Source organism: Erpetoichthys calabaricus, chromosome 3, assembly GCF_900747795.2.
Source record: "Erpetoichthys calabaricus chromosome 3, fErpCal1.3, whole genome shotgun sequence".
NCBI classification, from domain to species: Eukaryota; Metazoa; Chordata; class Cladistia; order Polypteriformes; family Polypteridae; genus Erpetoichthys; species Erpetoichthys calabaricus.
The window spans coordinates 190,505,279-190,521,537 of NC_041396.2; the positions used below are offsets into that span (position 1 = coordinate 190,505,279).

At 38.4% G+C, this 16,259-nt stretch overlaps 1 protein-coding gene across 4 annotated transcripts in view; it reads left to right on the forward strand.

Moving 5' to 3' along the window:
• Positions 1–16,259, forward strand: part of scml4 (Scm polycomb group protein like 4) — a 268,399-nt gene that overhangs the window by 232,901 nt on the left and 19,239 nt on the right. For 3 of the 4 annotated variants that reach the window (XM_028797625.2, XM_051925145.1, XM_028797626.2), the window contains 2 exons: positions 3,904–4,128; positions 4,624–4,769. In XM_028797625.2, the coding sequence (XP_028653458.1) occupies positions 3,904–4,128; positions 4,624–4,769 (371 nt within the window). The remainder of the gene's footprint in view (positions 1–3,903; positions 4,129–4,623; positions 4,770–16,259) is intronic. The other variant, XM_051925146.1, reaches the window with a different exon arrangement.

A 16,259-nucleotide genomic window follows, 5' to 3' on the forward strand; every position in this document is an offset into this window, starting at 1 on the left:
CTACTGAGTATAATTTTGAGTTGCTGCAATGAAATTTCTGCAAAATGGACTAGCCTGCCACATCATTTTTTCACTTTGATTTTCGGGTTGTCTTTAAATTCAGCCCTCTGTAGGTTGATAAATTTAAATTCCATCTAATGTTGTGGCATCCTTTCGTTCCTAACACATTACCCAGTTCATATCAGTATAGATATCCAGCATGATTTTTTTCCCATTGAGATCTGATGTGTTTTCAACATGTTCCTTTAATTTTTTTGAGAAGTTTATATATACAATTATTTTATCGCTCATTAATGCAGTTTTTGTTATTATTATTATTATTTTGAAAGCCTTAGTCTCACTAGCGATCAATAGAGATCAGTGATCTTCTTGTAACAGTGCTTTTCAATATGCTTTTGCTAGAAGGAAAGTTAGCTTTGTTGATTTGACCTCGATTCCCTGCGTGTGTGTGAGTAGCGAAGAGCAAACAGCTTCTAAAATGGCATGTGGAGAGATACCAAAGTGAATGCTCAAAGCAGAATAATCAGTGGATGACTTTTCTCGTATTATCGCTGAATCGGACTCTGATTTGTCATACTCTGATTTTGATGCAAGTGATCTGGAGATGTAGAACGAAAATGAAAGTGAAGTACCGGCATCAGCTGATCGGCCCCCAGCCGTGTAGCATTCGTGTAGCTGATGCACCTATGGCAACGTTCGCCTGGGAGGACAGACACGATGACAGGAAGTACAAAATATATTGCGTCTCACTGCAACTGCCACCCCCGCACACCTGTCTCACAAAGACAGCCATGCAGCCAGCCCACCTTGCATTCCTGCTGGCCATCGAGCAGCCCCCAGCGCAGCCGCTGCTGCCGCAAACAGGTGCTGACAGCAGGCACAACAGGCAGCACCAGACGTTTTATGTTGATTTATGTGTGAAACCATTGCTTTGTGCGCTTTTCAGAAAACTGAGATTTTTGGAAAAAATATTAGACCTTAAAGAGTTGCTACTGAACATAGACTGTTTATGCTACTCCCTGATAAAAGAAAATGTTTCTGCTGGTATCTGTTCAGATAAAAAAAGAAAACAGATTTAGAAATTTTAGCTTGCTGTTGCTCAGAAGGTGCGTGTTATAATGTTTTGATCGTGGCTCTGGATTATGGGGATAACTCATTTTTCTCTAACAAACTAGATAAAACATTAATGCCCTGGCAGTGGCAGATAGCTTTGGTTTTATATTTGATTTGATTATATTAATGTTTAAGGTGACATTTACAAGAAATATTTTAACTGCTACTACGTAAAGGAAATATTGTACTGCTGTTAAAAAGCACCTTATTTGTTTAAAGTGTTTGCAAACCAAAAACACACAATACACTACTTTTGAGTTCATTTAAACCAAAATAGGTCTATAGTACCTCTGTCAGGTAGCTTGCAGTGCTGACTGCTCTAATGTAATGACAAAATTGTACAGAACAGAAGTATAATGATTATCCCTACACATTATTCCAGTTAATGCAACTTCACCACCCAAGTAATGCATTGTGTCAGTTTTTAGGTGAGATAGCATCTACAGAGAACTTTTTGCGTGCCAGAAGCAAAGGAGTACAGCAGTGTTTTTCAACCTTTTTTGCTGTGGTAGCATATATTTTGTAACCCAAAAAATCCCAGAGCACACCATGATTCTACCAAATACAAAAACATTAAATGTCATAGATGTGCTATACTGTCCCAAGGGTCTTGATTACTGTAGATGCCGTCAAAAAAAGTCAGTTTGGAGATTGGCACTCATAGAAACAGCGGTTAGTGAGCACTCGTATGCCCACTGTCCCACAGCTCTTTTGGCTACTACAGTGCACTATAAATGCTGTGTCTGCAAAACGGCGATCACAGAACTGCTTTTATGTTGGCTTCACCAGGTAGACCTGTCCATCTCAGACAGGTGTTGACCACAAAAGTAGTGTGGTTCGCATAGGTCACGACCCAGACGCAATAAACTATTATTTTCATAGCACACCAGTTGAAAAACACTTGTGTAGAGTATAATTATCAAGTCGTTGATAATGATGAACAATTAAGGATGGTATTTGTACAGTTTTGACACAATTTTAATGTAATTCCATTTAAGAGATGCATATACTTTCAGTTAAATCAGTCTTTAGCAGTGCACTCAAAATCTACAGTCATTTAAGTTGTATAATTTTACTTTAACATGTCTGTTTTTATATACCATGCCAATTTGTGAATTAACACGTTTTTTAGTTATTATTTTTGTAGGTGCTTATAATACATTAGCCTTGTTTTCTTATTGCCTTCTTTTTAACTTACCTTTTAGGAAGGCATTCAAATTCAGGTTGTATTTGCTCAAGTAGTATTTTGTTAAAAGTTCAGGTTTAATTATTTTTATGAGTATTTACTTCATGATTTAAGTACTTTTTTAATGGTTGCATTTTTTAATGTTACAAGTGATTAATCATGATTAACTACATACAATGATACTATTAATTAGTTAATTTTTTTAATCAATTGCAAGCCCTAAATATATATATTGTATATATATATATATATATATATATATATATATATGGAAGAGAAGGTCTGTGATATGGTTTGCATGTTTGCAGTTGGAGATCCACAAAGGGAGAAAAAACGAATCACGTATCATAAAATAGTTTTATTCCTGAGCTTTCAACCCCTATCAGGGGTCTTCATCAGAGGATAATGCTTAGACTTACAAGAATCAAAGGCAATATATAGCATCACATTCAGTATTGGGGGGGGGGGGGGGGGGGGTGGCGGTGACTAAGTCAGTTTGATCAAGGGGGGGGGGGGGGGTGTATCGTTTAATTAAAGTGCATATGTCCTTCTTAAGTTGGCATATGCTGGGTTTATGTCCAAGTGTCTGTTGATGGCGTTTTTATATATATATATATATATATACAGTGATCCCTCGCTATATCGCGCTTCGCCTTTCGCGGCTTCACTCCATCGCGGATTTTATATGTAAGCATATTTAAATATATATCGCGGATTTTTCGCTGCTTCGCGGGTTTCTGCGGACAATAGGTCTTTTAATTTCTGGTACATGCTTCCTCAGTTGGTTTGCCCAGTTGATTTCATACAAGGGACGCTATTGGCAGATGGCTGAAAAGCTATCCAGCTAACTTTCTCTCTCTCTCTCTCTCTTGCGCTGACGTAGGGGGGTGTGAGCAGGGGGGCTGTGTGCAGCTGCTTCCTGAAGGACAGGCTGCACGGAGCTTCGCATACTTAAAAGCTCAAAGGGCACGTATTGATTTTTTTTATCTGTCTCTCGCTATCTCTCTCTCTTCCTGCTCCTGACAGAGGGGGTGTGAGCTGCCGCCTTCAACAGCTTTGTACCGGCGGTGCTTCGCATACTTAAAAGCCGTATTGATTTTTTTTTTGACTGCTTGCTTTGCACTCCTTTGAAAAGGAAGATATGTTTGCATTCTTTTAATTGTGAGACAGAACTGTCATCTCTGTCTTGTCATGGAGCACAGTTTAAACTTTTGAAAAAGAGACAAATGTTTGTTTGCAGTGTTTGAATAACGTTCCTGTCTCTCTACAACCTCCTGTGTTTCTGCGCAAATCTGTGACCCAAGCATGACAATATAAAAATAACCATATAAACGTATGGTTTCTACTTCGCGGATTTTCCTACTTCGCGGGTGGCTCTGGAACGCAACCCCCGCGATGGAGGAGGGATTACTGTATATATATATATATATATATAAAATATGGAGTTTCTGTAAAAGTTTGATTTCCTTTTAAGAAATAATCTATAATCTAAATAATCTAAATAGCTAAAATCTGCTTATTTAACATATATTTTTATAATTATGTTTGGGTCTATATATGGATGGCTGAATGAATCTCTCTTCTCATTTTCATTTTTTGCCAAGAAGCAGAAACATCAATGCCAGAAGACTACTTGGTTGACCCAGTTGACTCAAAGAGATACTCTGTTGACCCCACCGATTCTGCATTTAATGCAATGAGCTCCCCATATCCAGCAAAGCCATCATACTCTTACCGGTCCTGCCAACAGTTTCAAGGGGGATCTACTTCAGTGGGCATGTGTAGGCAAACGTCCAGCCCCAGCACCTTTCAAGAAGGAAACAGAAGTGGTAATGATCAAATCAGTATTTTGATTTACAATAGTACAAGAAGCTGACAATTATCTTTAAGCTAAAACCTGTTAAGACAGCAGGCTCACAGTGAATGCTCCCACTAATACAATTATGCTTATGTGTACCTTTGTTTTAATTTTTTTTCTTGAGAACATTAATATCTTGACTGAAATTTCAAGTTTTACTTTATTAGAATATGCATGCAAGGCTAACAAATCCTAAGAAATTTGTTGTACTACCCAATGAATAATTTAAAAAATATACTTCTGAAACTCAGTTTATAGATGGTAACCTGCTCTCCCAAGTCCTACACCTTTTTAATGTGATATCTATTCACAAATGGATGGTTAAAATAATTTTTTATGTTTACCAAATTAATTTCAAATATTGCATTACTGTTTGAAAGTATTTAAAGACATTTTTGTATGAGATTTCATAAGCAGAGAGATGCTGCATTGTTTCTAATTATTTACACCCTATTTTGTTTTTCAGCCTATAGCCCTTCACCTGAGTCCCAGGATTCAAATCCTCCACTTAGCAAAGATCCTTCTACTTGGACTGTAGAAGATGTTGTGTGGTTTGTAAAAGATGCAGACCCCCATGCCCTGGGACCACACGTAGAAGTGTTCAGGAAGCATGTAAGTTATGGCAAGAAAGAAAAGATATTACCAGATTCCTTTCCGTTACCTGTAATCTTCTTGACTTTACTATGCATCATTTTAAGAATGACAAGTTTTATACTGAATTTTGTATTCCTATGAATAATGGTTCAGTCTTGGGTCAGTATGTTCAAAACATGTCTGGACAATTGCTAAAAATCTAAATATAACATGCCAAGTGTAGTGGCTAAATCCATATGAGAAAGTAGTGGGTTGGTGGTGTTTGTGTGCTAAGTGTTGAAAGATGAGTTTGTTTTGTTATTTGATTATTGACTTTGCCTTTGGCGGTTCAAGTAATTAGTGAGTGCTAGACAACTATGACACTTTACATTACCAAACTCTGTGGCTCAGAGCTTCAGTGATTCAACTTAAATCAAGGTAACTGGACCACGCATTTTTAAGAACCAGAACTCAGGCCCCTTCTTCAGGCAAGATGTACATCTTGATTACATCTTGCCTGAAGAAGGGGCCTGAGTTGCCTCGAAAGCTTGCATATTGTAATCTGTTTAGTTATCCAATAAAAAGTGTCATTTTGCTTGACTTCTCACTACATCCATAATGGCTAGCACAGTACAACACCCTAGTACTAGTGATATTTGTGTAAAATATCAGGTCTGTAGATTTCTTGACCTACCAGATTTTCTAAAAGTAGACTAAAAAAATGGGCTATTATGCACACAGTACATCTTGTACATTTCACTTCTCATTGGGTAGTAGAAATCAGTTTCAGCAGGCAAAAATGTGGACTGTTTCAGCACCTTTGCATTGCACATTGCACTTGCCTCAGCTACGACAGGAAAAGGTTTTTAACAGTTTCCGACCTCACATATGTTTGAAAGCGATCAGTTTCTTCACAGACCACAGATTAAAAAATGTCTTTATTTTTTAATAATTTTTCTGCTTTAGAAAATCTGTAAATCTAAGACTGAGTGCCAGTATGCACTTTGCAGTACCTTAGTGGTGAAGTATATAAAGAAGTGGATGATAACTAAAAAAGAGAGAAAATTAATTTTACCATTTTTTGTTATCCTGTGCTAGTGTCTTTGTATCTTTCTGATGACATATCCCATAACTCGATTGTTTTGCAGCTTGTTTTGGTTAATCTGTGACCATTTTCAGTTATATATTTTTTTCCTTCTTATACCGTAAGGTATTGGGAGTTCTGGAAATTGTATTCTTCTGGGCTATAAACTTAAATACAGGTACAGCTGCTTTAACAAAAATAACATAAGAAATATGCACATAAAATATAAAGAAAATGTTTTAAAACTTATTTGTTTTTGTAAACCTGTGCTAAATTTTTGTGGTTATTTCACTATACTGAATTTAAGATGCCATATTTAGCAGGTGAAGTTTGTATTATTGTTAAGTAAGTATTGTCATTAATTTGAAAGTTTGTTTAGTTTTGTACTGTAAATGACCCCTCCTGTCTATGATGAAGTGATGTCTTTATGAATTGTTATTTGATTAATTGTTGGGTCTAGCGGGTTGGTAAGTAATTTTTTGTAAAAATTTTAGATTTTCCCAATCTAGTAAAATATATATATTAGGAATTTTCTTGTGTGTTGGCAGCTAGGTGGATATTGAGTTCACTGTTTATCTGATGCATAGATATAATTTATGGAAAGTGCACCAAATTTATGTCCACACCACTTTTCGACAAGTGAGATTTTTGCTCCTAGCATTAAAACCATCATATGGACACTGAAAATTGACATGTACCCACTCACTTTCTCACCAAAATCTCCAAGGGAGGTAAAATCTGCCAAGGTGCAGCACTGGCCCTGTTTGCAGCAGTTTATTATAGTTGATCTGTTGTTAAAGATACAGTATGACTAAACTCCAGTGGATGGAGCAGCAAGCTTGATCAGTTGCAGTTATACACTGCATATTCCCACAGAGTTTAAATTTAAACTCCAAATCTGATGTGACCGTAAATGTAAGTGCTTACTTAGTGTTATGTAACAAGCTGAGACAAAATGGAAATTTAAAATGTTTTTTCTTTACGTGTCTTGGTTAATATTCAATTACAAATGAGTTATTAAAGGCTTGTTACTATAAATTAAGACATAAAAAAGTAATATATAAATATATGTACAGGGCAGACTGAGATGTCCTCCACAGCAATAATATGGCAAATCCAGTGCACCTGTGTGTGAGATATCTCATCAAGTCAGTATTCTCTTTTTAGAATTAAATCCCCTTTGTGAAATTTTTACTATAAAATTTTATTTAGTTATTTATTTATACAATGTCTACGTAAGTAAAAGTTAAAGGTGGGTGGTATAAAAACTGCACACAGAACAGCCCTCACTCAGTACTAAAATGTATTGCAGATGGGTATTGTAATTATTGGCATTGACCCATTGTATATAATCTGAGCCATGTGTATGCTGACAGTAGTTGCTCAAAGTTATACTACTTTGCCTGTATTGCTCAACTAAGGTATGGTGGACTATGTGTCAAGATGAAATTACATGTAATCACAAGAAGTGACAGTTTTTCATTTATAAACACAATAACAGTTACACATGAAAAATAAAAAATCCACTACTTCTTAATTTCTTAACTTTCCTGTGGGAACTCTTATCAGTAAAAAAAAAAGTAATAAAGTGTAACAAAGACCATTTTAAATGCAAAAATAATTGTGATCGTAGCCCATTATTTGTTTGGTAATTTATCTATTGTACATTCTCTTTCAGACCTCATTTGCTTTAGTTTTATCTTCTTTCAACATCATTCACCACTAACTTTTCTTATTCTTCATGTTTCTATGCATTCAAGTATTGGCATGTATAGATGGAAAATGGAATGTGATCTGCAGCGATGCAGAGTGGAGCCAAGCTATATTTGTGAATGGTTAAGTGCTGTTTGCCTTGATATTTGGAAAATAACAAGATATACAGTGTATGATTAGTAAAGTCTGCCTGTTTTGGTTGCATTACTATCAGGGTATTTGTAGTAAATGCACAAAGCCAGACAGCCATAATGTGTAAAATATGATGTATACAGTATACTGTATACAGATTTTTCAAGACCTCTCCAACAAATAACTGGTATGGTGCTCCATAAAATGTTTTTGTAGATATTACTTTGTACAGCTATTATAATAGGTTTGGTAAGGCTTCTGATAAAAGAATGATGTTCTTTCTCATTTCTATTTGTAGGGCTGCTTCTAATACCTCTCTTTTGTTCTAACTTGGATCTTTTTATTTTCATTTAATATTCAAAATGTTTTTATATCTTGTCTTACTTATACTGTAAATACTACATTCAATAGTTTTTTGCATTACAAAAGAAAATATTAACTTTGAAAGGAAATCAGTGGCAGAAACTTAGAGGAGAAAGGACATTGCCACTCATAACCCCTGGTGCCCTTTGATCATGTTTTCACTTCGGCTTGGCTGGGTACTTCAGTTTTTGTCTGTTTATGCTGAACCATTTATTGGGAGCATCTTCGGGATATTTGTTATAACAAGAACCCCATATAAATACCAACAGGATAATAGAGTTTTCTATTGTTTGGTTGCAGTTTCAGTACTGCGAGTGACCTAATGTGGTAAAGGTAAAAATTGTTTCTTACATTTGTGTATAGTTTATTTGCATTTAATGAAATAACATTTGATCTTGTTTCACCCTGGTATACAATAAATGCAACTGTTGCCAATGACAGTATCCTCCTCAAATCCCTGTAGAATTATACTGGGCTAAATGTAACTTTCTACCCCAGCAATTATTTCAACCTCTCCAAAGACAAATGTTTCCCACTACATTTAGAGCTTCATCCAGTTCTGTTCGCAATTTATATCTTTGTCACTGGAATATATGTAGTAGAGTCTAGCTGCAGACCAGAGTTCTAGTCTGTTGTGCAGCCAATAAAATTTCACACATCCAGTAACTTTTAATGGCTTCTGCATTATATATCAGTGATGTTATGTAATATGCCCAGTCATTTGTGTCTTTTTCAACATTCTCATTTCTAGGCATACCTTGAGTTTCAGTCTTATAAAATATACTGACCCTACAGTTAAGATTAGGTTCTGGGAGGGTTATCCTACTCATGAGTAATGACAGCTGTCAAGTAGGCGTACTAGGTGTGTCTTATGAGCGTGCTGTATAATGTAGAACTAGTTCTTGATTAGTGATACTGTCGAGTTGTGCCGTGTGGCACAGCCAGACCCTTCACTGAGTTTCCTCTGCATAAATCATGTTTCGTAAGCATCCAGTTTGATTCGCTGTTCAGTTGAGCTTCTGAATTGCAGAGCCCTGGAGATCAGCAGCTAGACCCCTTGCAATATATGACTTATAAGCTGGTGACACCTGGTTTTATTTGACTGTCACTCCTGGATTAATTACATTTTCTTACTGTCTTTGTCAGTGACATCAGTGTACTGGGCTGTGATACAGTAAACCCTCGTTTATCACAGTTAATCCATTCCAGACTCTACCGCAATAAATTAATTTCTGCGAAGTAGGATTCTTTATTTATAAATCGAATGTTTTCACAGTTAGAGCATAGAAAACCTGTTTACGACCTTCTAATACGTTTTTTAACATTATTAGAGCCCTCTAGACATGAAATAACACCCTTTAGTCAAAAATTTAAACTGTTCTCCATGACAAGACAGAGATGACAGTTCCGTCTCACAATTAAAAGAATGCAAACATATCTTCCTCTTCAAAGGAGTATGCGTCAGGAGCAGAGAATGTCAGAGAGAGAGAGAGAGAGAAAAGCAAACAATCAAAAATCAATAGGGCTGTTCGGGCTTTTAAGTATGTGAAGCACCGCCGGACAAAGCAGCTGCAAGGAAGGAAGGTAGTCTTTCAGCATTTTTTAGAGGAGCGTCCGTATCCTCTAGGCCAGTGTGCGAACAGCCCCTCTGCTCACACCCCCTCCATCAGAAGCAGAGAATGTCAGAGAGAGTGTGAGACGGAGAGAGACAGAGAGAGAAAAGCAAACAATCAAAAATCAATACGTGCTGTTCGGGCTTTCAAGTATGCGAAGCACCGCGTGGGAAGTATATCGTATATCATTGAGGAGTTTTATTTAATACGTAATACGTGCTCTAGTTGGGTAGCTTCTCAGCCATCTGCCAATAGCGTCCCTTGTATGAAATCAACTGGGCAAACCAACTGAGGAAGCATGTACCATAAATTAAAAGACCCATTGTCCGCAGAAATCCGCGAACCAGCAAAAAAATCTGTGATATATATTTAGATATGCTTACATTTAAAATCCGCGATGGAGTGAAGCCACGAAAGTCGAAGCGCGATATAGCGAGGGATCACTGTATTGACAAAAAATGATATCTCGATAGTTTCTGGGACTTTGATGATTACGATAATTAGATGATATTTTGCATCCTTTAAAATCATGTTTGTAAAAGTCATATTGATCTGGCTTGGTCTTATTAATAGGATATTAATTCTAACTACCTAATGAGATTAATGGAAACAACAGTTAAGGAAAACAGGTCTTATTTATTTACTTAAAGTTGATGTAAAAAAAACTCAAAAACATTAAAATCACCAGACAAAGTTATTATTGAGATCACATAGTGCAAGCATGAGTAAACCATTTCAAAGTAGTGGCCTACAGGATTTACACAAAAAATTGCACTAAAACCAACAAAACTATTATAATGAGAGCATTTTAAATAGACACCCTTAATGTAAACAAGATATAATTTAAAGTGAATAAAGTACTTATCATATCTGAACTACAGCCCATGAACATTACAGTCTGGATAAACATAAACTGCTCTGCTGTAAGGTGAATTGTGCAGCAAACAAGCAAGGACAAAAATCTAACATACTGTACTATAAAAATCCAACATTCTCTCATATAATGCACAGGGGAAAAAAAACTAGCATTTGTAAACAAATTTTGTCATATATTGCACAACAATACAAAAAAAAACCCATACCATTTTTTAACAAATTACTAACTTCCAAGTTCTGTCCAATACTGCACAAAGATATAAGATAAAATAAAACAACTGTAAAATTCTACTGGCTTCACAGCAGCATGGTTACATGTTACATGTCGTCCAGTGCTGATAGCCCTCTCAGAAGGACTGCTTGAGACAGAGATACACAGGTACTTTGTTTTCAAGTTTTCCCAGTTTGGGTAAATGTACTTCTTGTGTTTTCCACCACTCAAGTATATTTACATCACTATCCACCTCAGGTATCATCAAGTAACTCTTGAGATCTTTTTCTGTGGCAGTATGCAAATACTTGCCTTCTCTGAATTCTAGCTATAAGGGTGGGATGGAGCAGGGCGAGGGGGCGAGGATCTGTGCGAGTGTTTTAAATAATGAAAGAAAAAAATGTTCTTTGGAATTGAGGAGTAAACCAAGGCAGCTTCCAAAATAAAATGCACCCGATAGGCATATGCTTCTTATGGAAATAAAAATAATCCGTTCAAATGAATTACGTAATTTTTTCAAATGGATTAAGAATTCATCTGAACTAATTAATAATTCATTTGAACGTACGGGGTTATGTACTAGATCAATTTAAACTTAAATTGCCTTTTTTAAAGGAATGACAGTTTTCGCCACGGCAGCTCCGTGTGCCGTGACTCATTCATCTCGATCTCAGTTTCTTACCTGCAGCGGTTTTGACTACGTTTAGTTACATTTAGCTTACAATTACAGGAAAAAAACAGAATTGATTTTGACAGAAAAATTAAGGTGATCGAGCAGTATGAGGAAGGAAAGAAAGCAAATACAATCACATGTGACTTTATGTTATCCGGTGCTCTGGCTTTAATCTCCAGAGCTTCTGCATTGTGACTCATGATGTGCTGCTTCAGATGAACTGCCACAAAGGGATAATGAAACCACACTGAACTCCTTTATCTGGTCATTTTTATTATTAACAGGCTGAAATGTTAAAACAGAAATCATTTGAGTGCTCAGACTCTGCTGGTACAATTCCTCATCTCACATTTAACACAGTGAACACTGGGAAAGGCACACAATGATGATGCAACATAACACAGAGCCGTGTTTTTAATTGTTTTTTGCAAAGTGAGTGACATAAAACAACACTTACGATACAGGATTATAATAGAAGATTCATATTGCATGTTCCTACAATGTAAAAATGTCTCCTAATTTACAACAGGAGACCAGTAACAGAATCAAACTTTATAGGACTTCCAGCTCAGTTCCAGAGTGGTTTTTGGTGGATATACAGCATTACCAGTAAAATAGAAATATTGGGGTTGGTTTGGGGACGGTGGTGGAAATCACCACTTTGACTGTACTCTGTAAATGTGACCATACTCTTAAACTTTCTTACTCTTGTTTGTTCTACACTAAGCTGTTTTAAGACTCAGGTCTTCTTTACATCCTCTCCTAGTCATTTAACTAGTCACAATTGTTAATGAGAGGTGTGGTGGTTACCTAGAGAAGCTTTGAAAACTGTTTGATAAGTTTCCAGTCGGAATACTTAACCTATATTGCTTAGTCTTTCATAGTTGATTTTGGCAAATTATAATTTTCTGTCAAAAGTGATTTTAGGTCAACTGCATTAGAGGATAATGCTACTCCCATTTGAAGATTTCAGCTGTGTTCATAAAATAATTTGATGTGGTTACAAGTAAAAAAAAACAAAAAAAAAAACACAGATTTATTTTTAATTTTGCTATTCTAATTAAATAACCGTCTGCACAGCATATCCTTTTCTCTTAGACTGTAACCAGGTCTACGTGTGGCATTGTGGACTGCACAGATGCTTTTTTACAGTGTGTTATGTGTTTAAATACTGTAGTTGAACAAAATACTTACAGCAGAGTGTGTTCAGTATGAAGTCAAGAATCTGATGTGTAGTTGCGAAGTACAATATCTTTGTTTGTGTTTGTGATGAATTGTGATTAATTTTACAAACAAAATTTTACTTGGCTGCGGTGGGTTGGCACCCTGCCCGGGATTGGTTCCTGCCTTGTGCCCTGTATTGGCTGGGATTGGCTCCAGCAGATCCCCGTGACCCTGTGTTCAGATTCAGCAGGTTGGAAAATGGATGGATGAATTTTACTTGGATGTTAATCTGTTACAGGATACACTCACCATGTGTTTGGACTGCAAAAGGAAAACTGAGTTCCATATTAATGTATGGAGACAGTGTATGGGGTTGGGTATTTTTAAATGCTAGTAAAATGACTGGCTGACTATTGGGTATTTATTGAGGTATGTTTCATGCACTCCCTCAGATGGCCACTCTATGCATTGTCTTCTCCTTTCTATCCATCTGTAAAGCATCACTAGTGGTAACCAATACAATATTTGGCAGCTGCTGTACCTCGTCTGTGGAATCCTTTACCTTATTACATTAAGGAGTAACTTTCAGTTAAACAGTTTAAAACTAGATTAAAGACACATTTCTATTTTCTAGCTTTCCGTGACCTTCAGGGATACTGACAGTTCCCTCCTGTTAGTCATTTGTTTGTGTCGATTTACTGCTGGTTGTATTGTTTTATTGTATTTTATCCATCCATCCATCCTCTTCCACTTATCCGAGGTCGGGTCGCAGGGGCAGCAGCTTGAGCAGAGATGCCCAGACTTCCCTCTCCTCGGCCACTTCTTCTAACTCTTCCGGGAGAATCTCGAGGCATTCCCAGGCCAGCCAGGAGACATAGTCCCTCCAGCGTATCCTGGGTCTTCCCCGGGGCCTCCTCCCGGTTGGACGTGCCCGGAACACCTCACCAGGGAGGTGTCCAGGAGGCATCCTGATCAGATGCCCAAGCCACCTCATCTGACTCCTCTCGATGCGGAGGAGCAGCGGCTCTACTCTGAGCACCTCCCGGATGACTGAGCTTCTCACCCTATCTTTAAGGGAGAGCCCAGACACCCTGCGGAGGAAACTCATTTCAGCCGCTTGTATTCGCGATCTTGTACTTTCGGTCACTACCCATAGCTCATGACCATAGGTGAGGGTAGGAACATAGATCGACTGGTAAATTGAGAGCTTTGCCTCACGGCTCAGCTCTTTTTTCACCACGACAGACCGATGCAGAGCCCGCATCACTGGGGATGCCGCACTGATCTGCCTGTCGATCTCACACTCCATTCTTCCCTCACTCGTGAACAAGACCCCGAGATACTTGAACTCCTCCACTTGGGGCAGGATCTCGCTCCCAACCCTGAGAGGGCACTCCACCCTTTTCCAGCTGAGGACCATGGTCTCGGATTTGGAGGTGCTGATTCCCATCCCAGCCACTTCACACTCAGCTGCGAACCGATCCAGAGAGAGCTGAAGATCACGGCCTGATGAAACAAACAGGACAAACCGGACAACATCATCTGCAAAAAGCAGTGACCCAATCCTGAGTCCACCAAACCGGACCCCCTCAACACCCTAGCTGCGCCTAGAAATTCTGTCCATAAAAGTTATGAACAGAATCGGTGACAAGGGGCAGCCCTGGCAGAGTCCAACTCTCACTGGAAATGGGTTTGACTTACTGCCGGCAGTCTGGACCAAGCTCTGACACCGGTTGTACAGGGACCGAACAGCCCTTGTCAGGCGGTCCGGTACCCCATACTCCAGGAGCACCTCCATTTTTACAGATATTTTTTTACAAATTTTCTCAAGGTCACTCAGTGAGATGAAGTCACAAAATGAACTAGCTATGTATTGGTTTAAAGTCAAATGGCTCCAAGACCTTGCTGCCTGAACTTTGAGAAAGTGCTAGAACTATCCAGGTTTCTCTATATCCTTGTAGTGTACCCACAAATGTGCCACTAATAATAACTATAAATCATCCTTATCTTGGTCTTTTTCTACTGCTCTGTGATCTGTGGTTTTCATCAGTGAAATGAAAATCCATTCTCTTGGCATCCTTTGATGAAAAATGCATTTGTACCTATTAGTTTATTACTTCAGCCAATTCACTATTGGTTAATGTGGAAGATATGTGAAAATGGGGTGTGTGAACATTGCAGTGCTTGTGGAGGAGAGGAACGCCTCTTTGTAGAATTAGTATGTCACATTTTAGTCCACTCAGTTCAAGGGTGAGCCATTTTCTTGTAGAGGCGAGAGGAAATACAAGTTTTGTCAGGTTAATATAAAGTTTGGTTGGTTTGTAGAGCATCCTAATCTCAGAAAAAAAAATGTCTTGTGCTGTTCCGTTTGTTCAGAAGAACTTGAAATAGTCGCAGACCTATGATTAGCAGATTAAGTCTTGATTTTAGCCTGGTAGAATGGGATGTTTGTTATGTGGGAAGTATTGTATATAGGCTCACTAGTTGTGTAGCAGTATAAATTATGCATTATGTATTTTGTTAGAATAAACTCATTTCAGTTCAACACTGACCATAAAAACAGCCCTAGGTAACAAGAGTAAAATGCAGTATACCATGACATATTATTAAAGTGAAATCATGGTTCCACTCTTGACATTTACCCACAGTGTCACACAGCCTCCTAAATTTTATTTAAGCCTTATTTTTCAACATTTCTTTCTAATTTAAGGTCAGGTCAGGTTGGTTGGGGAGCATGCACTGGTACCCCCGGAAATGACCATCTATCTGCCTAGGCCAGGTGTTTCATGGGCTTCCCCTTGGCCTGGTCCAGCCGCTTGGGTCCTCAACAATGATGATCCTGTGAGCCAGATCACCCTTGGGAAATCACACCGTAGTTTCTGTAGTGCAGTAACTGACACTCCCTCCCAGTGCAGGTAATGTGCCTCATTTGGGACTCCTTGAGCAACCACTTGTTCGACACAAAGTCTAACCAGCGGTAACCAAAGATTCTCTAATGTGACATGGTACCGAAGTAGTTCAGTCTTTGTCTAACGTCACTGGATAGCGCCCATGTTTTGCAACCATATAGCAAAAGCGGAAGCACCAGGGCTCTGAAGACTTGAACCTTCATCTTTTAGCAAAGGTATCGGGAGCACCACACACCCCTTTCCAGTGACCACATAAACCCCCCATGCTCTCCCACTCCATCTATTGACTTTAGAGGAAGATTCACCAGAGGCATGAATGTCGCCGCTGAGGTAAATAAATCTCTAAACGAGGTAAAATTCTCACCACACACAAACACACTGCTGATGGCTGTACCCAAGAGGTCATTAAGGGCCTGGATCTTTGTTTTTATCCAGGACCCTCTCAAGCCCAGACACTCAGACTCACCACTCAGTCTCTCGAGAGTCCCAATCAGAGTCTGTATTGAGTCCATGAAGATCATAGCATCATCAGCAAAATTAAAGGCAATCTCTCTTCACCAAGAGATACGCCACAGCCTCTGGACCCCATGACCCTGCTTAGCACCCAGTCCATGCAAGCATTGAACAGAGTAGGAGCAAGAACACACCCCTGACGAACCCCAGAATCAACTGAGAAATACGCAGAGGTTCTGCTTTCACTCTGCACAGCACTCACAGTACCAGTGTACAGGCCAACCATGATATCCAGCAACTTTGGAGGGATCCTGTGAAGTTTCAGGATGTCCAACAGG